The following is a 23746-nucleotide window of genomic DNA, read 5'->3' on the forward strand; positions in this document are numbered from 1 at the left end:
CATGGCCGATGCACATTTCCACTAGTTTTAACATCACAGTCTGTTTTTGATAAAGTTTCAGTCCTGGGTTCTTTCTGAGGAGATTTTAATTTGGTTGGAGCTGGGACTCTGGGCAAGTCCTTTTACCTCTATGGGCCTCAGTCTCTTCATCTATAAAAGGGAGGGTTTGACCTCAGATCTTGGTAGCTCACCAGCCCTATGGCTTGTGGGCCAGGGAATCTGGGAGGCCGTTTTTGGCCAGAGGAGTAGAGGTCTGCACGTGCAAATCATTTAAATCCTGCCACGAGACAGAAGGTCCTGCCCACCCACTTTTTTAGGATGGTCAGTGATGACAGGCTCATAGAACTGAAAGGGACTTTCCAGGACATTCATTCCAGCCCCTTTGATTTACAGATGAAGAAACTGAGGCCAAGGAAAGGGGAGGATTTGCCTCAAGTCAGCCAGGCAGCTTTTAAAATTACTAGGATTTGAATGCAACTCAAATTAAGGGCCCTCTCCACCACAGAACACTCACTTCCTGTGACATTGAGAAAAGGGAAAGGAATCAATAGATTTTTATAGATTTTTCATCACTTGAATGACCTTTCCTTTGTTTCTATTTTTTTCTGCACTTGCTGGCCGTGGAGATGAGGGGCTTTTAAAAGCCTTGTCTTGGGCATCAGGGTATATGGCAGAGTCCTGGATTGGGGCTCTGAGGACTTGAGTTCAAATTCAGCCTCAGCTATTTCTTTCCTGTGTGATCTCAAGCTGGTCACTTTCCGTTTCCTCCTGTGTAAAACGAGGAAATTAGTTTCTGAGATCCTTCCAGCTCTCAAGCTAGGATCCCATGAATTTGTTAGACCTTCCTCAGCCATGTGCATCCCTTTCTAGAGCTGTCTGATGAGAGGCGATCTGGTGACCAAGAGGGACCCTTGAGCTCCACTCCCAGCCTCCAAGCTGGATTTGGCTCCTGCTGCAAACATGGCGGGGACTGACTTGGAAGAGTTAGCAGAGATCGGTAAATGCCCTTGAGACCATTTCCCTTGGTGTCCTGGAAGACTGGGGCCAAAGGCACAGACGGATGGACAGGTTTTGCCCTGCCTGAGAGAGAAGCTTCAGGGACAGCCAGTCATCCTGTTGGTTCCTAATCCCTCCTGAGCTCCCAACAGGGACCAGTGAGGGCAGTGGGGCCAGGAATTGTAGAAAAGGTTTTCCATTTCTGCCTACAACTCCTTCCTCCCAACAGGCAGGGGGAGCCTGGGCCACCCCACCCATTTTATAGATTGGGGAACCTGAGCATCAGAGAAGGGAGGAGTCTAGCCCAGGATCACACAGAGCTACAGAGCTGAAATTCAAACCCAGGTCACCAACTTCCCACAAGACTGCAGAAGAGGCCTAATTACTGGAACTCAGCAAATTCATCAAGCATTTAGGAAGTGCCTGCTGTATCCTGAGCTCCAGGAGAACTAAGGAAGCCTGACTCAGATACAGGCTTTGCCTTCTAGGAGCTCCTCTTCCTACAGTCCTGGATGCTCCTGTCCCTGGCTACAGCCCTAGGAATGTTCAAGGGCCTTTGAAAATGGGCGACCTCAACTTCCCAAATGCTGGCCATGCCTGAAGAACCCTCCTTCTTCTCCTGTTTGCTTTTTTGTCACTTTTTAGTCCCCAAGGCCTTGCCAGTTACCTCCCTCTTTCCTATCCTCTAAATTGGGTCCCGAGAAGGAAGTGGAGGAAAGAGCCTTGAATTTGGAGCAAGAGGACCAGGAAGGCCTCCCTTTTCAGGCCATGGTGCAGAAGGTGCAATGTCCATGTGCAGGAGATCAAGAGAGATGCTTAGGATGAGTATTGTCCCAAGGCCACCCTCTCCTGTGTAGGTCTTTGGTGGGGGCATCCTCCGGAGGTCTGGTGTGGGGCCTCTTGCCTCTTCTGCCCATGGGACCAGCCTATGGACAGTGTTGTCTATGGTCTTTCTTGCTGGGGGTATCTCCTTTCAGGACCTTTCCATTCCTCAAGGCTGGTTTTCTGCTGCAGAATTACAGAAAGACGAAGAGGAAGCCACCACATTGGGAGTGCCAAGGATGTCACTTGTGCCTGCTTCAGCCTGTGAAGACTCAGCCCTGGGCATGGACCATCCATACTATGATGTGGCCAGGCATGGAATCATCCAGTTAGCAGGTGTGTGAGAATGGAGTGAGGCTGGGGGGCTGGTGCCCTCCACCTACTGGAGGGTCTTGGAATGAAGAGGTGAAAAGAGAACAAATCTGTGAATCATTTTTTTAAAAGAACATTTTGTAAATAGAAAGGCAATGTGGCAGCGTGGTTAGAGGGCCAGCCTTAGAATCAGGCTGACCTGTGTTCAAGTCTTGTCATTGTGCCATCCTGGCTATGTGGCCTCTTAGTGCCTAAGGCATCTCTTTGAAACTTGGGGAGGGAGTTTCAGTGAGAGGAGTTACCCACATCCAGAAGCCAAAAGCAGCCCCCTCATCCCTTCCGCTAAAAATTCATAATAAAATCCCCCCAAATAATAATAAAATCCTCCAAATCACCAGTGGGATACAGATGTTTCAGGCTCTTCCATGCTGGGAAGTCTCTGCGAGTGGACCTTGTGGTACCCAAGGTTCAGTCTTGAGAAGTAGGAAGAGCTCCCTTTCCTTCCCCCACCTTGGGATGAATTGGGGTTGGGTCCCAGGCAGACATCACATGCCTTTGGAAGTATGGAGATTAAAATAAATACTAAATATTATATTTATGAATATTTTATTAATAATAAACTAACAAAAGAGACTAAAAGGTACTAATCAGCTCACTCCCGGGAACCAAAGAGAAAGAGGGAGGAGTTACAGCCAATCATAAAACAATAACGTGACCAGCAAATGTGGAGACACAGGAGAGATTAAAGGGAATTTTGGGAGAAAACTAAAGACTTATGGGGGATGAAGTCCAAGGTTCAAAATCTCCATTTATACATACACCCCTGTGATCCTTTGGGAGATCAGTCTCCCCAATGGATCATAAAAACATAACCAACTTATAAATTGCAATAATTTGTGGATAAAAGAAAAAAAGAACAAAATCAATGATTGCTACATTAACAAAAGGCCAATTTTGAGGCAGCCCCCTTTGGCATAAAAGTATACATTCAAGACAAATGCTTTCAAACCCCCCCCTCCCCAAGTTCAAATTCACATCCCAAAGTTAAATTCTGGATCTTCATGATGCATTGTGTGGTCTCTGCAGGCATCTTCATGGCGCCTTCTCCAAACAGGTTCATTGTCTGGATTCTGAGAAGTAGAAAATTTCTTATCCTAAAATTTCCTAAATTCAAATCAAAATTCACAACAATAACAAAAGTCCCCCCTGAGGAAAATAATAACAAACAGGGATCACTCTGGGATACATTGCTGAGTTATAAGATATATGAATCAATTGCAAAAGAAATTAAAAAATCCACATAAAAGAGAAAAAATAACTTGTGGATGAAATATAAAATATTAAAGTCTTATATCTAAAAAAATCTAAGTAAAGGAAAAATAAAACTATAACAGGTCCTTGAATTGGGGACCCAATTAAAGTGATTTAAGTAATTAGGCCAATCAGTAGCCAGGACTACAGAAAGTTTGCCACACTTATAAAAGACAGAAAAGGGACTAGATCAGTGATGGGCAAACTTTTTAAAGAGGGGCCAAAGGAAAGGAAATGCTCATCTGTCAGTCTGTTTCTAAGGCAACTCTTTCGAAGCTTCATTGTATTGTATCCTACTCATTGTATTCCTTAGATTAGGAATAATGTCGTCCAGGATAGAACATTTCAGGGGGCCACATCTGGTCTGTGGGGCGTAGTTTGCCCATCACTGGACTAGATTATAGGAGCCAGAATGGTAGCCTGGATGAGGTGCTTGGATAGAATGTGGTTCAGAGGAAGTCCTGCATCTTATAAACTTGGCCATGAACTACTGTGAATGCAAATTATTTTTACAGAATAACAGATTTATAAAAACAATAATATAGTAGATAATGTCCATTCAAATAAAGTACAAAATTCCCAAAATTCGCAATAGCCTAGTTATTGACAATAGCAAAATAAACAATTTTTAAATAGGATTCACATGAGTTTATAGATAGCCATTTGCTGTGTGATGTTTAAAAAAATCTATACTTGTCACACATTCTACAGGTGTAGCAAATCTTTCAGCCTTGGCAATTGCTGATGAAAACCTATTTGGGTCTAAAACATCACCAAGAATTTTAGATCCTTCTGGTGGGAAAGTAAATTAAACTAAAAAGTTGAAATATGCATGCTAACTGCTAATTTGGCTAACTGCTTTTGAGATATATATATCGTCCATCCATTTCTAAAGACTCCTTATAAAATTACAATTTAAATTTTTAAGTCATTATATTCTCTAAGGTTGTATAAGCAGCATGTGACCTCAATAGTTAAGATGACAAATCCAGGATACATAAGAATTATGGGCTTTTTACAACTTAAAAAATTTTTTTTGTGTAAGATGTTCATGGAATTTTTACAATGATATGTTGTTCAGTAAAATCATAGGAAAACGGAACAGATAAAGAATCAAATAACAGAATAGATATTAATTAGATTAATACAGATAAACTTTAAAAATTTAAACCTTAAATCAACAGATACAATAATATAAGCAAATGACCAGTTATAAGCAGTGTGGTCAAAAATCCTTTTTACCAACCCCAATAGGCTTATTTACAATGTTGAGGGGAAAAACTGAAAATAATTAGCAAGCAATAAGCTTTCAGATCTCTTTTTAAGGTTATTTCCCCTCCCCCAGAATTTTTATCCATTCACATTTCATTTGTCAGAGCTCTGAATTTCATCATAGTGAGGGAGAATTCTGCACTGAACGGAATGTGCATGACCCTCATAATGGGTAAGAGTAAGCCAAAAAGCCAAAGGGGTGTGAGGAGATGAATTTCTCTCCTGAATCTTAAGATTAGTCAATCTCTCAACTGCAAGGTATTCAATCAGCACAAAACCCCCCTGGAAAAGAATTAAACAGATCCGAACTGCACTTTGTAACTTTACCAACTCAAACTGTTCTTTCAGAGTTTCAAGCATTCTTTGAAACTGCATTATTCCTGTAGAGGCTGAATGAGGGTATGTTTATAGAGTAAACAAAAAGAAGCAAAATTTCTTGAGGGAGAACAATAGGGTTTTTGCATATTAGAGAACTGGCTTCTCTTGGTCAGGAGAAGGCCAAAAGACAAAATCCCAAAAGTTTCACTTCAAATATTCTGATTTAGTCTTTGTGTCCTTAAATGAAAAATAAATGCAGAGAAGTCCCCTTCCTGTGGAAAAAAAAAACCCTGAATTGTAAGTCTCTCAGCCAGGAGTCCTGGATCAGTTTAAGACTTTGGCTTAAAAAATGGTAGCACAGGCTGAAAAACCCATGTGGGTTGGGGAAAGGGATTGGGGTCTCACCCTTCCATTGGGAAAAAGCAGTTCCTATTGGCAGGCTACAGGCTGGGCAGGGAGCGGTGAGGAAGCTGGCTCAAGCAGATGGGTGTGAAAAGGCAGCGGCAGGGAAAGCTGGCGGTGTGGCAGGAGGAGTCTGCAATGGCTGAGATGGGGCGAAAGCAGGCGGGCTGAGTGGCCAGCAAAGGGAAAAACCTCAAGAGCATAGGGCGAGAAAGGGAACCCCCACTCTCAGCTCTCGGGCAAACTTACTAACTATACTGAAAATGTATTTAAAAAAATTTTTGAGAATTCTATCCAATCATGGCTAGCCATAATGTGGAGATTTAAATTAATCTACCAAAATACTAAATATTTATGAATATTTTATTAATAATAAGCTAACAAAAGAGACTAACTAAAAGGTACTAACCAGCTTGCTTCCAGGAACCAAAGAGAAAGAGGAAAGAGTTACAGCCAACCATAAAACAATAACGTGACCACGCAAACCTGGAGTCATAGGAGAGATTAAAGGGAATTTTGGGAAAACTAAGGACTTGTGGGGGATGAAGTTCAAGGTTCAAAATCTCCATTTATACAGAAGTGAGGAGAATTCACCCTCTGTGTCCTGGAAAGAGGGAGGCCCTGCCCTGATGGAGTCACAGTCTTTGAGGCTTCCTTCTGTGGTGATGAGGAGCCCCACGTACTTGGGAATCTTTTCATTCTCCTTTAGATTATTCCTCTGCAAATGTATTCTTCGATATCCCTCCCCTTCCTCCTAGACCCTTAGCCACCTAAAGTAACAAAGCGGGGAAAGAATGGAAAAAAGGGTAATTCAGCACCTCCCCCCCACCCCCATTAGCTGAGGCCAACTGCCTGCTCTTCCTTTCCTTTCCTTTTCCTTTTCCTTTTCTTTCTATCCTAGTAACAACTCTTAAGACAGAAAGGCAAGGGCTAGGCAAATGGGTTTAAGTGACTCCCCGGGGAGACATGACGAAGAAGCATATGAGGTCAAATTTGAACCCAGGTCCTCCTGATTCCAGGCCTGTTGCTCTACCTACCTGCACTGACTCCAGCCCTTTATATTTTTTTACTTTTTTCAAACTCTCACCTTCTATCTTGGAATCAATGCTCTGTATTGGTTCCAAGGCGGAAGACTGGTAAGGGTAGGCAATGGGGGTCAAGTGACTTGCCCAGGGTCACACAGCTGGGAAGTGTCTGAGGCCAGATTTAAACCCAGGACCTCCCATCTCTGGACCTGACTCTTAAGCCACTGAACTACCCAGCTGCCTCCTCTGAGCCCTTTTTAATTCCTTCTTTTGCTCCTAGGACAACAGCCCTGATCAGGATAGTAAGTTTGTTGTCAGGCCCTTGGAGGAATTGCAGAGTTCTCTGTAAGGGCGCAGGATCAGGGCAAGGGACGGCTGCCATGTGGAAGGGCCAGTTCCATCATCTTTGACCTTTGAAGATGGGGATAAATGAGACCTTTTAGAGCACAGGGCTGTAGGGAAACATCTTGCTCATGCATCCCAAACAAGAATCCCTCCGTTGAGACAGTGCCGGAAGAAGTGACCTCCCAGGCATCCCTGCCCAGCAGGAGCTTGAACAGCGAGGGGCAGGCACATGCCTAGGAAATCTTCCAAGGCCAGACCCAAGAAGCAGCCAGTTCCTCCTCCCCTTTCTTCTCCCCTTTCTTCTCCACCTCCTCTCTTCTTGAGGAATCTAAAATCTCTGGCTTTTCTAGTCTTCTTAGACCCTGGAATCCCATGACACTCCTTGCTGGTACTCCTTCCAGGTCTACTCTCCCTTCTTATCCCCCATTCAAGGGCTTCTCCAGCTTCCTCCAAGCCCCAGCTAGGACTCTGCCTTTTGAAAGAAGCTGTGGCCATGGTGGTCTCCTCCATTTTGGGTTAGGGTTGGAGCTTCTGGAAGGGAGGGACTTCCTTTCCTTAGCATCCTTAGGGCTCAGCATAGTTTCTGGTCCATAATGAACGCTTCCTCCCTCTCTGCCCCCTCCTTCCCTCCCTCCCTACCCCCCATGGTGGTCTGGCTGAGGAGGGACTCTGCCACTTCCCCCAGGCTTTACTGCCCCATCCTAATTCATTCGTCTTCTTTTGTCTCTCTAGGGGATGACAACTCGGGAAGGCGAGTCATCACGTTCAGCTGCTGCCGAATGCCCCCCTCTCACGAGCTCAACCACAGCCGCCTCTTGGGGTAGATCTGCCCCCCCTGCCTCTCTTCTCTCCTCCCACCTTCCTTGAGAGCTCACGGTCCCAGACTGTCCATTTCTGTGTATCGCACAGGATTTAGGAGGTGCCTCTACTGGGTCCTAGTGGAACGGTCAAAGCCCTCCTCCATTGCTCTGGCCCCAGCACCTGACCGGGGCTCAGATTCTCCCTGTGCTCTCACTGCCGCCAGCTTCCTTGTCCTTCAAAGCTGCGATCGGACAAGTGTCTGTCCCCTGCTCGTAAAGGGTGCAAGATATTTTTGTGCTGCTGTGCCCGTTGTGGGGGGGCAGGGCCTCTGTGAGAATACTGAGACACTGAAGAAAAAAGGGCCTGCCCTGCCATTGTGGGGCACGTGTGTAGGGGTAAAGTGGTAACTTGGGACCGCCAGCCAGACAAAGTAACACGGTGGATCCCTGCCACCAGCCCCAGGCTAGGTCAGATTTTTTAGAGAAACAAAGAAAGACAGCACCTTGCCAGACGTGGCCCAGGGACACGTGAACGTTTTTTTCAGGGGATAGTTGGAACTTCTCTTGCTGTTTACATTTCCTCACCTTCACTCTGAGACTTCACAGACCTTTATAATACCCTCATCATGAAAGAGTTTATACCACCTTACTGGGAAATGACGAAGGCTAGATACCTGCTGGACTTGGGGGTTTCCTAGAGGAGATTCCTGTTTGAGTACTGTCCTTTCCAGCCCCCAAAATCCACAAGGCTAGGAGCCTCATTATCACCCCGACTTATCTCCTAAAGGAGAGCCTTCTAGACTGTTGTCCAAGACCGATCAATTCACAGCCCTGCCAACAATGCATAAATTTGCCCATCTTCCTACATCTTTTGTTTGCTTTGTTGCAGGGGTCAGGGGATCCTATTCTAGAATGACTAAGCCTATGCCACCTTAGATCAAAAAATAGTATTTTGGGGGGGGGATAGCTTGGGGAGAGGCAAGGACTTGCTCTTCCTTGCCCTAGAGGACAGACATGAGAGCAATGGGGAGGAGTGGGAGATGTTGATTTTTCTAGAAATGGCCTTGGGAGGTAGTGAGTTCCCCATCCCTGAAAGTCTTCAAGCAAAGGATGACACTCAGGGTCATATACAGTAAAATGGCTGATACAGAACAAGATGGAGTCAGTTCTATTCTCCCAAAAATTCACTTTTAAAAATAGTAATAATTAGATACTACCATTTGAGTAGTGCTATGCCAATATAATTTTTTAAAAGTAAGTTTTTATTGATATCTTTGTCTCTAGGTCACTTAAGTTTCCAAAGTACCTTTCTCCACCTACCAAAGAGCCATTGTTCTTAGAGTAAAGGATGAAAAATAGGGGAAAAAAAAGTAAGCAAAACTACCAAGCACATTGCAAAAAAGTGATGTTCTATTCAGTGTTCCAAACCCATAGATGTCTCCGCATATCCCTTCTTTGAGACCAAGTTCCATCATTACAATTTCCCAGCATTCAGTTTCATTTGTTTTGTGGTTATTGTTCTTTCTAATGGCATTGGGAATACTATTTTCCTCTTTCTGCTTACTTCTCATCTCTTTATGTTATATCTCCCTATGCTTCTGAATTCCTCATAATTGCAGAAATGTCCCATTTCATTCATGTGCCACAATTTGGGCATTCTCCAAGCAGTGGACGTTGCCTTCATTTATAGTTTTTTGCTACTGCAAAAAATGATGACACTAATATTTTGGTATATTTGGGGCCTCTCTTTATCTTCTTCCTCCTATGGGTATATGTGTAGCAGTGGGCACTCTACAGATCAAAGGGTTTAGCCATTTACCCTACTTTCTTTGCATAATTCCAAATAGCTCTTCAGAATAGCTGGACTAATTCACAGCTCCACTAATCATGCATTAGTGTATCTAGCTTTCCACAATCCTGCCCTGTCTTTTATCATCTTTGTCAGTGTTCATATTTGTTCTAATTTGAATTTTTCTCATATTGCTGATTTGGAGAAATTTTTTATATGGTTCGCAGTTTATAATTCTTCTGTGAACTGTTTATGCCTATCCTTTAGACATCTATTGGGAAATTATGATACATCTTTCTCTGTTGGCCTCTATTTGAAATGGTCTTTTTCTATTTCTTTGTTTTAAAAATATTTAATTTGTTTTGTATTATAATAGATAATCTTTATATATATATAGTGATATGATTTATATATAAAATTTATACATTATATATAACATCATATATAAAATCTTTAATTGTTTTGTTATAATTGCATAATCTTTCATTGACATATAATTATGCAGTCTTACATAATTATGATTTATGTATAAGATTTTATACATGAGATTATGTCATTTATAGAATCTTTAATTATCTGAATTTATCCTATCCCCCCCTACATTTGTGCCCTTCTCCCCTCCAAGAGTATAGATTTGCAGATTTGTAGAGAATCAAGGCCCTCTTGAGTGTTAACTTCTGTTGTGGGCCTCAGTTTCTTCATTTGCAAAGTTGGGGCATTTGAGGAGATGGCTTCTGAGATCTAGTCCATCTGCAATCCATGGTCCTCTACCATGAACTCCTTGGGGGAAGGGATCATAGATTTGACATTAAGAACCTTGGGTTTGAGTCCTGACAGTTTCTCCTTCTGTTTAAAAAAAAAAAAAAAAGAGGTTCAGACAGGATAATTCATAAGGATGCTGCCCATTATGACATTCCATGTTCTAGATACTGAGAAGCTTTATATAAGTTCTTAAGTTTTAGTGCCATAGTATTGAGATCTGCACATAGTAGGTACTCAATCAGTGTATAGGGAATTGAGTTGTCTCCAAAAGGACACTACTCAACTATATAGTGTCCTTTTGGAGATAACTCAATTCTCTATGCACTGCTTGAGTACCTACTACATGCAGTTTTCTGATCCCTGATGGGAAAATGGGGAAACATGTTGAGGGTTAGTTGTGAGAAGTTGATTTGAACAATGTAATCTCCTCTTGTACCCTGACCAGGTACCTGAAATACACCCTTGACCAGTATGTGGAGAACGACTATACCATCGTCTACTTCCACTATGGGTTGACGAGCCGAAACAAACCATCTTTGAGCTGGCTTCAAAGTGCCTACAAAGAATTTGGCCGGAAGTATGTTTGGGGGTCAGATTTGTCAAAGAAGAGGGGTGGGAAGAGTGCCTTGCTCTGGTGGTAGCCCCAAGTTAGGTAGGAGGGTTCCTCTTAATGGGAGATGAAGAGAAAGAACTCAGGGCGGATAGAAGGGAGGCCAGATGGTGGAATCAGAGATCAAGCCTAATGGGATGAGTGGCTCTTCCTGGAACCAAAAATAGGAGTCAGTTTAAAATGATTCTTCAAGAAAACCCATGATGGCAGAGCTAATGGATAGACAGATGTGAATGTCAAAAAGTCATGCCCAAGGAAGTATGGGCTCCTCTAGATGACAACAGTATCCTCTAGGTAAAAGCCTTTGTGAACCACTGTAGTCAAAAGCATCCATTCTCTTGGGGTGACCCTCTAGTGATGTGACTCTCTGCACTTTGATGAAATAATCCTCAAATGCCAGGCCCAAAGATAACAAAGATTTCTGTAGCATCATGGATCACAGGATAGTAAATTTATAGTTGGAAAGCATTTTACAGAATAGAAAACTGAGGTTCAGAGGAGGAGAAAGGACTAAGCCTTAGAATAAGAGAATGATAGACCTGAGAGGGACCCAAGAACATGGAATGTCAGAACTCTGCAAGGGTAGGATGGGCTGAAACTTAGAACAGGAATTTCGTTTCTAGGGAAGTGTCAGAATGGGGAGAGACCTTAGCATTTTACAGGGGAGGAAACTGAGAAAGAATAAAGGGAAGAAACTTGTCCAAAGTCACAGAATTCCTTGGTGACAGTCAGGATTCCGAATTCTTTCCATTATACTACCCTGCTTATTTTCCAGGTGGCAGAAAGGTGACTTATTCAGATTCCCTTGCATCATGCCCTTGTTGATATGTCTAAGGGTCTAAAGTTAAATGTCTGGACCAGTTCTTGTGGGCCTATTGCTAAGGTCCTAGACTGGGCTTCTTTCTGCCTTTGTAGATGTTTTCATAAGAGCCCCCATTAGAGGATTCATGTGACCCACTGTGTTCCTTCCAACAGGTACAAGAAAAACTTGAAGGCCCTCTATGTGGTGCATCCCACCAACTTCATTAAAATTCTGTGGACCATTTTCAAGCCCCTCATCAGGTGGGTTTACATCCTTAGGGGTTTCCTTGTATTTATCCTGTCCAAGATAAGACCCTAATGGTGTGATAGCCTTGTAACAGAGTAACACTGTTGTAAAACTTTGCCAAGAGATTTCTGCATTGCTTCCTGGTGACCATGGCTGGAGGCAGCTCTGAATCACAAGAGAGGACTGGTTTCTGTTTATTTTAATTCTGATTTTTAGACTCCTCAGTTGGGGCAACTACCTCCGAGAGAGAGAGAGAGAGAGAGAGAGAGAGAGAGAGAGAGCGCACTGAGTTCAAATCCTGACACTTCCAATTCCTTTCTATGTGACCTTGGGCAAGTCCCTTCCCTTTTTGAGTCCCCACAGGCTTTCTCCTTTTAGCCCCTGTGATTCCAGCTTCTCATGCTGCACTTCTACATAGTCCCTTTAATCAGTCCATTTATGCATTGAACGCTCATCATGGATCTCTTGTGTACTGATGTGACTCTACGTGGGAGCTGAAGTGATGGCAAAGATGGAGATGGTCCCTGCTCTCAGGTCTTATGTTGTGTCAGGGTGGTAGGTTTAGGTACATGCATACACACACACACACACACACACACACACACACACACACACACACACACACACACANATGCATACACACACACACACACACACACACACACACACACACACACACACACACACAGAGTTAGAATATGGTATGGGCAAGAATCCAGGGCTCCTTCACTTGAGAACTTTTTAAAACTCAGAAAAACATCAAGATTTAGAAGTTGGTATTCTTGTGGTTGGGGAATAGTCCCAGCTAAGAACCGCTGATGCTTGGATCCGTGAGGGAGATTTAGGAGCTCGAGTGTCTTTCTCTCCAGCTGGGGGCACTGCTAGGGGTCAGGGGAAGGGTGGACATCCATGAGTGTTGGATCCGTCTTGTTCCTGGGGGTGTGAACTCATAAAAGGTCAAGATGCATTCATTTCCCCAGGATTCTCCCTGAATCTCTGGCCTTTCTTCTTTGCTGGTTAGCTCTTTGAAGACAAAACCGGCATTGTTAAAGGGCTGTCCTAGGAGAAGGGGTTAAACCTATTCTCCTTTGCCCCAAGGGTGTCCTGGGGAGTCATGAGGGAATTTTGTAGAAAGACCATGACCAGAAAACTCTGGAAAACTTAAAACTGTCCCAAAGTGAAAGGGGCTGTCTTGGAAGGTAGTGAGCTCCCCCACCATGGAGGTCTCTAGGCAGAAGCTGGAAGCCATAGAGGAGATTCTTGGTCAGGTATGGCATGGACTTGATGGCCTCTGAGGTCTTGTCCTCAGATTCTATGAGGCTGTGCAGTACAGTGGGAAAAAGCCAGAGGACCTGGGGTCAAATCCTACCCTCGCCCCTCACTCCCTGTGTAATCATGGGCAGAAATTTCCTTCTCTGGGTTTCTCCTCTGTAATATGAGGGGCTTTGATCCAGCTCTGGATCTGTGTTCCTCAGATGATGATGTCCTCTCTAGATGCTATTTGAGAGGCTGCAAAGAGGCATCTGGTGCTTTCCTGAGGATTCCGGTGCAGCAAGCCACTGAGCTGCACTCATTTCCTTTTCCTGCACTAGAGGGAGCCAGGGCCCCACAAGTTGGCTGCTCTACATGAAGTGTGTGGGGATGAGAGGAAAGAGTGCATTCTCTTCACCAAATGTTTATTAAGCTCCCTTGGAGCTTTCTCCCATGGAGAAAAGCCCAACATCTTTTATTCATTTATTTACTTAACAATATTCGCTTATTATGTCTACTTTTATGAAGTTAAATTTTTTTAAAATTTTGAAATATTTTCCCAAGTTTACATGATTCATTTTCTTTCCCCCCTTCTTCCCTCCTGGTCTGTCTCATTTGTAGCCACAAGTTTGGGAAAAAGGTGACCTATTTCAACTACTTAAGCGAGTTAAGAGAGCATCTCAACTATGACCAACTGATGATTCCTCCTGAGGTTATTCGGTGAGTTGGAGGATAATGATGGGGATATTGATGATAGTGGTGCCAATGGGGACTTTATTGATAATGGTGGTGATGGTGGTGATAGTGATGATGATGGGGATGACAGTAATAATGATGATGGGGATGATGATGACAATGACGATGACAACGCTGGGGATATTGATAATGGGGATGATGGGGACATTGATGATGGCCATGATTGGAGGGGGGGGTGGCAGGCTCATGTGAGTACATTTGTGATCAGAGCCAGACCTAAGGGTGAACAGGACACCCGTTGACCCATGGTGCTGTATGTTTGGGGGTGAACTGCTCATTTTTCAGTGGCAGAAAGCTCCTCTGACCAGCTCAGTCATGGAGATATGTAGCTGGGGATCAGGTACACATGGCCCAAAGTAGCCCTAGGCCTGGGAGAACACAGTTTTCAGAGCTTGCCCAGGGCCACAGAAGCCCAGTGGAAGGAGCAGCGGCCTTATTCCAAGATGCAGGCTTGATGTCCTGATCCCCAAAGGATCTTTCCATGTGGCTTTGGGCCTGTCCTTTCCTCTCCCTGGGCCTCATTTTCTGAATAAGGCATTGAAATAGTTGATACCCACTTTAATTTGGTAATCATTGTAATGGATAAAAGGGGGTACACTGAAATTGGGAGGTGCTCTGCTTCCCTTGCTGAGTGATGGAGGGGTAAAAGGTGATTGAGGTGATAGGAGAGGAATGAAAGGGAAGGCTGAGTTTAGGGAGGAATGGTAAGGGTACAGGGTGAGGTGTTCAGGAGAGGCAGCTAACACAGACTAGACACCCAAGCTAGAGACAGAGGATAATGGGGCTAATAGGTTGAACCCTTCCAGGCAGGAAAGGTACTTCTACAGACACAAGGAATAAGGGGAATAAGGCCAGTCAGAAATGATTGAAATCTGACTTGAGGGCTTTCTTGTCAGTTTCTCAAGTCCTTAAAGGAGGAGTCGCAAGGCTCCTCCCTGTCAGTGAAACTGAAGGGATTCAGGAGGAAGCGTTGGGCAACTACTTCCTCCCAAGATGGATGCCTCCAGTTTCCCTCAGGAAATAAAGATAATAAATCCTTCCCCTTCAACCCTTGCCTAATTTTTCAACACAATGATTCTCCAGAGGGTTTGCTTAGGTAACAAAGAGATTTATTAAAGTTCAGGGTTGGTCAGGAAGGAGAGAGGGGTTTCGGGTTTCTGACAGCCGCTAGGGAGAAACTCAAGATGGGGAAGGGTCACAGGAATGGGTTAGACTGAGAGAAGAACCTACTTCCCTCAGCCAGGGAAGATTTGGCTGCTCTTAAAGTAGAGGGAATACTAAAGGGATAGTTTGAATTCAAGGATGTCCTACTTGCCTATTTGGGGAAAACTAAACCCACAAAGTCTATTCACTAAAAACCCAAAAGCCATCCTGCCTCCCAGAGCTCCAGGGAAAACAGGCAGGGAAACAGGGAAATAATATGGAGAAAGTCAGGGAGAGGTCCAGAGAAATTAGCTAGGTTCAAATTGTCCAGAGACAAAGCACAGGTCAAAGGCAAAACTGAAAGCCAAGCAGAGCTCTAGTTAGTCCTTCTGCTCTGTTCAAGCCTCAGGGACCAACTGACTTCTCTCAGAATTCTAAGGCTTCTAACTGCCAGAAGTTTTCAGTTGGCCCCCTGCAAAAGCAAAAGCCTCTCTTGCATCTTTTACATTACATCATTTATATGCCAGGGTCATGGTAGATGGGAAGAGAGACTAGGTGAGGAGAGTCCCTATCTTTAAGGAGTTTGTATTCTATAGGGCTTTTGGGGGTGAGAACTTGAACACAGGAAAAGTAGATCTATTAGGGTCACAGCTTGACAGCTGGAAAGGACTTTTAAGAGGCCATTGCATCCAACCCCCTTCTTTTACAGATGAAACTAAGGCTGAGTAAGGAGCATGGTCACAGAGTCTCTGAGGCAGGATTTGAACCTAGTCCCCTGACTTCAAGTTGATGTTCTTTCTAGTACCTCACACTACCTCCATAAGGACCTTTGGGGAACCTTAACAACTCAGGGAATCAGAGAAAGCCCTTGTAGGAAATGACCCTGAAACTGAACCTTGAAGGAAGCTAAAGATTCTGTGAGGTTAAGATGAGGTGGGAAAGCATTACAGGAATAGGCAATAGCACAGGCAATGGCATGGAGGTAGGAAATGGTGGTCTATGTGCCTACCTGGCCCCCATAGTCCATGAGTCTAAAACTGTCTGGAGCTTGGCAGAGCCTTGGGAATGCTCGGCTGCTTCTAGGAGGAAAGGCTCTCCATCAGTGGGTATCCTCTGTGACATGATGTTTGTTCTGTCCATAGACATGATGAGAAGTTACAGAACATGAGACTGGGCCGCCCACCACCCTTGGTGAAGATGCCGCCACCCCGCCCTCCACTGCCCACCCAACAGTTTGGTGTCAGCCTAAAATAGTAAGCAGATTTCTCTTGTTTTCCCTAAAATTTCTGGATGCTTGTGTGTCTGAGGACAGGACCTTTAAAACTCACTACTTCCAGGAAGCCTACCCTGATTACCTCCACCACCCCACCTCCTTATCCAATGGCATAAAATGGGCCAGTCTCTGTTGTCTGAGTCTTGTGGTACCGTATTCTTTTACTAGACTAGAGACTTTCTGAGGGCAGAGGCTGGGTCTCCTCTACTGGGGCTGGCATTTATGTAAAAGGAGCCCCAGCTTCAGCCAAGATTTTAGGCAAAGTACTTCCATTTTCCAAGTGATACTCAGTTTTCCCTTCTGAAAAATGAAGGAATTAGACTACATGAAGGCTCCTGCAGCTCTAAAGCCTATGACTAACTTGTCGTGTGAACTTTGGCCAGGCTCATTGCCTCAGTCTCCTCACTTCTAAAATGGGTATGAGAATCCCACTGGAGGAGTAATTTAACAGAACCAGACCTCCTTTACACCTCTCAGCACAAGTCTCTGCTCTTAATAAATGCTTGAAGAGGAGGGGGAAGCTAAGTGGCTCAGAAGATTGAGAGCCAGGCCCAGAGATGGGAGGTCCTGGGTTCAAATTTGGCCTTAAACATTTCTTAACTGTGTGACTGTAGGCAAGTCACTTAATCCCCTGTCACCTAGCCTTTACCAGTCTTCTGCCTTAGAACCAGTACTTGGTATTGATTCTAAGTCAGAAGGTAAGAGTAAAAAAAAAATGTGCTTGAAGAATTGAATAAGAACCTACTTGGCATAAGATTGCTACACTTGGCCTGTCACTTGACAGGTGCATAATAAATGCTTGTTTGGTTGGATAATTAAAGTTAGTGTTACTCTGTGTGTGTGTGTGTGTGTGTGTGTGTGTGTGTGTACCCATGCTGGCATGCATGGTGTAAGGATTAAATTTTAATGGTTTAGCTAAAATATGTGAAGATTATAAATAATAGTGGTGGTTGCCGATTCAAAGTATTATTGCTAAAAGTTGAAATGACTTTAATAGCTTTTATTTACAAAAGAGGTGGAAAGAGTGAAAGCAGAGAAATAAAAAAGGGTAGAGAAGACATTAACCTAGTTAGCTAAATATTGCTCTGGTGCTTGATTCAGCCAGGACTTGTTGACCTTCAACAGGAATTAAACTCTCTCCAGAAGACAGGAAGGGAAAGCCAGCTATCCACTCACCCAAGTTCCCTCCAAGAGGCAGGTCAAGACAATGACTTGAGCTAAAGGTGATTCCTGAGGCAGACTTTCTTCCTTGAGCCGATCTTCTTCTTGAAGCTGACTTCCCTCTTGAAGCCAACTTCCTTCTTGGACTCCACTTCCTTCCTTAGCCCCAGAAGTTCAGGGCCTTTTATAGTGGATTCTTGTCTCTTCCCTTTTTCACAGGGGCCAATTATAGCTTCCACATTTTCAAGCACTGCCCAGGGGGCAGTGTTTGTGGGAATCAGTTCTCACCTTCTGGAGGGGTGAATACTCATCAAAAGTCTTCACAGATTCCTGGCTGGTTGAGTTTCTGAGGGTGTGAATTCTCTAAGTGTTTTGCAAGCTCCTCCACCTAGTTCAAACTTTTGTTAATTTAATCAAAAGGTAGTGGAAGATGGTAATTTGTCCAGTAAATAAGGTTGGTGAACTTCAAGTCTTGACTTTATGACTCCTCCCAGGCACAGAGAGCAAGTCTCTGTCCTGAGACTCTTAGAAACTCAATCTTACAATTCCCACAAACACTTACTTAGATTTTATCAACAAGTTTATTAAAGATGCTAATGGGTTTAGGTAAGGAAGGAGGACTAGGAAAAGTCCCTTTCACTGATAATTATCTATCTTTCCCAGAACCCACTGATCCTCATGGATCACTTTGGTGTCCAACAGAATTGGACCTACTAGGCAAAGAGAATAAAGAATTCCTTTTCACAAGTGTAAACTCAAAGAGAACAAAGAATTCCCTTTTGCAATGGGAATGGCATGTTGGAAAGAGCACAAGACTGAAAGGCAGGCTATGGGCCAGAAGCACCTTTCTGACCAAGAAAACTGCCCCAGTGTGGCCTGGGCTGCTCGGGGAAGTGAGGGCACCCCTTCCCTGCAATGTCCCCAGAGACACTGCCCAGCCCCTTGTTAGGAAGGTGTATTAGGGATAACCCTGGGGTGGTAGCTCATGGGGAAACACAGACAGGCAAAAGACTGGCCCTGCTCTTAAGGAGCTAATAGAGGGGAGGAGACAACATGCAAACATCTCTGTCCAGACAAGTTATAGGCAGGGTAAACTGGAATTGATAGAGGGGAGGCTAGGAATTAAGAGACTAGAATTAGGAGGACTGGGAAAGGCCTCTTCTATCTAGAGGGTTATTATAGTTGGGACTTGAAGGAAGTCAGGGAAGCCAGTAGACAGAACATTACAGGCCTGGGGAATAGCCAGAGAAAATGTCCAAAGCCCAGAGGCAAAGGGTCTCGTTTGTGGAACAGCCAAGAGGCCAATGTTAGTGGATGGGAGAGGACATAGTAGGGAACAAGGTGTGAGAATACTGGAGAGGTGGAAAGGAGACAGGTTATAAAGGGTTTTGAAAATGCCAAATTTCATATTTGATTGGTGTGAGTTTCTTTTTTATCCTTTTAGCTTTACTGAAGTTGTTCATTGTTCACTTTAGTTTTTCAGCTGACTCTCTAGGGTTCTCTAACTAAATCATCATATCATCTGCAAAAAAAAAAATATTGTTTCTCCATTGCCTATGCTTATTTGCACATATTTTTCTTGTCTTATCACCATGGGTAGCCTTTCTAGGACTCCTCTAAATAGTAATGGTGATAATGGACAGCCTTATTTTACTCCTGAATTTATTAGAAAGACCTCTACTTCATTTAGAAAAATACTACTTATTATCTTAAGTAAAAGCTCCATTTATTCCTTTGCTTTTTAGTAGTTTTTTTTTTTTTAAACCTCACCTTCTGTCTTGGAGTCAATACTGTGTATTGGCTCCAAGGCAGAAGAGTGGTAAGGGTAGGCAATGGGGGTCAAATGACTTGCCCAGGGTCACACAGCTGGGAAGTGCCTGAGGCCAGATTTGAACCTAGGACCTCCCATCTCTAGGCCTGGTTCTCAATGCACTGTGCTACCCAGCTGCCCCCTTTTTAGTAGTTTTTTAACAGAAATGGAAGTTAAAACTTGTCAAAAGCTTTTCCTATACATATCGATCTAAGATATGATTTTTGTTGGTTTTGTTATTAATATCAATTATGTTTATATTGGAACAGCCCTACATTTGTGATATAAATTCTAGTCTGGTTTTGGTGTATAATCTTTGTGATATGTGACTGTGGTCTGTTTGCTATTATGTTACTTTAAAATTTTGTATCAATATTCATTAGAAATAATGGCTTGCAATTTTCTTTATTTTGACTCTCCTTGATCTAGATATCAAGACTCTATTTATGTCAGAAGGAATTTAGTAGGATCGCTTCTTTTCCTTTATTTTTTTTCCATTTGTGTAGTATTAGAATTAATTGTTTTTTAAATATTTGATAGAATTTGTTTATAAATCAAGATGGTCGTGAGTTGTTGTTGTTTCCTTTGAGAAGTAGCCGATTATTTGATTTGTTCCCATAATTAGTTCTCATTATCCTGGGATATGTTTGAATATCTCCCTATTAAGTACTAAAACTGCAGCATGTCTATTATTAAATAACTAGCTCTGAGCCCCCAACCCAGATTACTATTTGTTTAACAAATGAAAGAAATCTCTTTCTGGTAAGGAGTTTGGCAACTTTCTCTATATCAAAAAGTCTTCATTTCCTTGGCTTAAAATATCAAAATTTCCATTTATATATCTATTTAAGATGTGAATAATAAAAAATATAAATAATACAATAATTTATAATGTTGTAGCTAAGAGAAAGATCATATCCAGAATCCACAACCACCATGTTTACTCTTTTTTTTTTTAACCCTTTACCTTCTTAGAATCAATACTCTGTATTGGTTCCAAGGCAGAAGAGTGGTAAGGGATAGACAGTGGAGGTTTAAGTGACTTGCCCAGGGTCACACAGCTAGGAAGTGTCTGAGGCTAAATTTAAAGCCAGGACCTCCCATCTCTGGGCCTGGCTCTCTATCCACTGAGTCCTCCCAGCTGCCCTTCGTCACTGTTATTCTTGACTTCTCCTTTCTTCTGAAATTCCGTCCCATTATTTAGCTGTGAGAATGGCAGCCAAATTCTCTTAAGAATACTCTTTTATTTGCAATGTAAAGGTTAAACTCAATCCTTTCAGAGAAGTTCCTTCCCTTCTTATCCGTCTCTCTTAACATAAAGTTAACCTTCAGAATGACAGTGTCTCTTTTTTTTCCCCAAATAACAGCTAAAATTCAATCTCTGTCTTCTAGCGGACTCTTCATAGTTAAAGTTCAGACCTTCCCCATAGACTCCCTAAGGGAGGTGGTTAAACTGTTCAAAATTGTTTTGCCTCTTCAAGTGACAGTATATGTTGACCGTAAGTCCGTGGAGGAAAGATTTAGCCACAGGTTTCAGTCACTTCTGACTCTCCGTGTCCCCATTTAAGAGTTTTCTTGGCAGATGCTGACGGGCTTTGCCATTTGCTTCTCCAGCCCGTTTTCTAGATGAGGAAGCTGAGGCAAACAGGGTTAAGTGACTTTTCCAGAATCACACGGCTAGTCAGTGTCTGGGGTCAGATTTTTGAACTCTGCAAGATGAGTCTTCCTGACTTCAGGCTCAGGTTACTGTGCCAGCTAACCGTGTGTGTGTGTGTGTGTGTGTGTGTGTGTGTGTGTGTGTGTGTGTGTGCGCGTGTGCGTGTGTGTGCGTGTGTGTGTGTGTGTGTGCGTGCGTGTGTGCGTGTGTGCGTGTGTGTGTGTGTGTGTGTGTGTGTGTGTGTGTGTGTAAAGTCAGACCTCTGATATAACGGAAAGGTGGATGGATTTGGGGTCAAAGGAACGAGGTTCACCCGTCAAATCCTAGCTCTAGCCTCATTTCCTTACGGCCCCAGACAAGTTAATAACCCCTCCATATGCCTGCCGCCGAGGTCATGGGATGGCCTGGCTTCTGACCAGTTTCTCAATTCACGATCCTGTCATTTAAAGGGAAGCTGAATGGCAACTTGTCTTAAATGTGGCAGAGAGGAATTACAAGGTGGCTTGGGATTGGACTAGATGCCCCCTGAGACTCCCCCTTCCACCTCTTAAGATTCAGATAAACTGAGGCTTAGAGAGTAGTTGGGAAACATGGGTTGGAAACTCAGCCCTCTGGGCCTTCTTTTCCCCAGTCTTTAAAATGAGACCTTCTCTCTGTCAACTTGAAGCATTTGTACGTGGAGCCGTGTGTGCTGTGGCTCTGACCTCCCGCCGGGGACGGGGAGGGGCCCCTCGGCCTCCCGGCCTGCCCACACGCCGCTCCTTACTTAAATGAACCCGTCTCGCGCCTAGTCATCCAGCTTCGTCGCTTTGATGCAGCTGAAGGTTGCCACGTGCTTTCAGTGGACTCCAGGTCGGAGCCGCCTGATCGTCTTACATTCTGTCTTCTGGTTCCCCGAGAGAGGGAGCCTTCCAGCCCGTGGGGCCCACCAGGTCACCCTCCTCAGACCCGGGGACAGCGCGTTCACTTGAGTCACAGAAGAGGGGAGCATTGATGCATTCATCCCATTCATTTAATTTATTCAGTTAATACCATTCATTCAGATACTATCCATTTCTCCCTTCCCAAACCCTGAAACATCCTCTCGATGGTGCTAATTGAAGATGGCACTCTGTTGCTGGTTAAGTTAGCAGCCCAAGAAAAGTAATTAAGAGATGTAAGTGAAACAGCAATTAGAGGAATCAACAGCTCCATAATTGCTGCTAATTAATTTTTAATCATAGATTAAGTGGATGCAATGTTGAAGAGTCCCCTGTAAATCTAGGAGCACAACTCTTAGAAGGTGCAACGTGACAAGAGGCAGAAAGAGAACATACGCAGAGTAAGCACCTACTGTATGCAGAGCAGTGTTGGAGAGACAAGGTTTTTGGGCCGGATGTTGTCACCCAGTCCTTACAGAAGACCCGTGCTAAGGAGGGGACAGAACAGTAACGCCCAACAAGGTGCCACCCCAGCTTGATACGGTCAGTGCTGCATGATCCACGTGTTAGAGAGGAAGCAGACAGAGGGCAGGTAGTATCAGAGCATCACCATCAGGGTCAAGGAAGCCTTCATAGAGAGATGCTTGTTGGGTTGAGATTTGAACAATGAGGAACCCAGACTTGCGGTGAGAATGGGGGCTTAGAGCCCCGTTAGTCCAGCCTTGAATTAAGTATCTAAAAGATACTAGGTGGAAATGGGTAATGCTCTTTCCTTACTTCCTTATAACGTCCTAAAGACATTGAGGCTCAGAGAGGGTCCCCAAACTCTCACTAGAGGCAGAGCTGAGATTCGAACTCGTGACTCCCAGTTCAGCCCTCTCTACCATACCATTCCCTGCTCTGTCCTCTGCTGGTGTCCTCCTTTAATGCCTCCTTGCATCTTGGAGGCAACCCCGAAGACCTTCCTGGGCAGCAATAGCCAAGTTCCAGAAGGTCTCCAGAGGGAGATGGAAGATCGCAAAGCTGGAAAAGCTTTGAATAGACATTTCTGGTCATCAACAGTGGTCACAGCCCTAAAACTGGCAGGGCTCCCCCTCCTCGGCCATCATCTTACAGAAGAAGGAACTGCCGGGGCAGGAGGGAGGGGGCTAGTGCCCACCCTCTCAGGAGGTCCAGCCAGCTAGCCAGACACTCTTTATGCCCCGCTGTCGGCTGATGGTACTTTGTTTTAGCCAGCACCAGGCCTGAAGAGCGGAGGAGTGAGTAGAGGGAAGAGAGCTGCGGGAATGACCCTGAAAGGCTTGGGAAAAGCCCCATCTTTCAATACTTGTCTGCCCATGTTCTGGAGATGAGTCCTGGCCTGCCACAGTGCCAAGTGACTAAACAATGGACCACCGAAGAGAGGGCAGGCTACCTGGGAACATGGGAGAGCTCCAACTGTCTCTGTCTTCCTGTGTAGCCCTGGGCTAGTCAATGCCCTTTCTGGGTCCGAGGAGATTGAAGGGCTCATGGCATCCAAGCAGGTTTTCCCAGCACGTTCTCCTCCTCTCCTCTCTTATATTTGTTGCTGCTGGCTTTCCCAGCAGGCTGGGAACAGAAGACATGAACAGATGGATTTGCCTGTTGACTCCACTGAACACTCATGCCTTCTGAAAGGCGTCCTCGAAAATGAGAGCTATGGAAGGTTGTTGAGCAAGTTTTTGTTCCACATTCTAGTGGAGGCATAACTCAGTCAAAAGGGGACCCTTGCCCAAACCCTCCGTCACCACCTCCCCTTTCTGCCTTGCCTCTGGGAAGGAGCCCTGAACTCTGAGCCAAGAGGGTCCAGTCCTCTTTCTGACTGCCGTGACCCTCCAGTCCCAGGTTCAGGAGCCTTAGAGCAGAGACTGTCGGACCCTGGCAGGGTGGGGAGGGAGACTGTGCAGGTAGGACTTCAAGCAGGAGGCTGGCTCAGAATAAGAAA

At 44.3% G+C, this 23746-nt stretch overlaps 1 protein-coding gene across 1 annotated transcript in view; it reads left to right on the forward strand.

Moving 5' to 3' along the window:
- Window positions 1-23746, forward strand: part of ARHGAP8 (Rho GTPase activating protein 8) — a 42437-nt gene that overhangs the window by 7066 nt on the left and 11625 nt on the right. Inside the window, exons 2-8 of the mRNA XM_044678062.1 lie at window positions 871-997; window positions 2011-2154; window positions 7536-7623; window positions 10600-10731; window positions 11740-11826; window positions 13685-13783; window positions 16105-16215. Coding sequence (XP_044533997.1) covers window positions 961-997; window positions 2011-2154; window positions 7536-7623; window positions 10600-10731; window positions 11740-11826; window positions 13685-13783; window positions 16105-16215 — 698 coding nt within the window. The 5' untranslated portion in view covers window positions 871-960. The remainder of the gene's footprint in view (window positions 1-870; window positions 998-2010; window positions 2155-7535; window positions 7624-10599; window positions 10732-11739; window positions 11827-13684; window positions 13784-16104; window positions 16216-23746) is intronic.

This window comes from Gracilinanus agilis, chromosome 5, assembly GCF_016433145.1.
Source record: "Gracilinanus agilis isolate LMUSP501 chromosome 5, AgileGrace, whole genome shotgun sequence".
NCBI classification, from domain to species: domain Eukaryota; kingdom Metazoa; phylum Chordata; class Mammalia; order Didelphimorphia; family Didelphidae; genus Gracilinanus; species Gracilinanus agilis.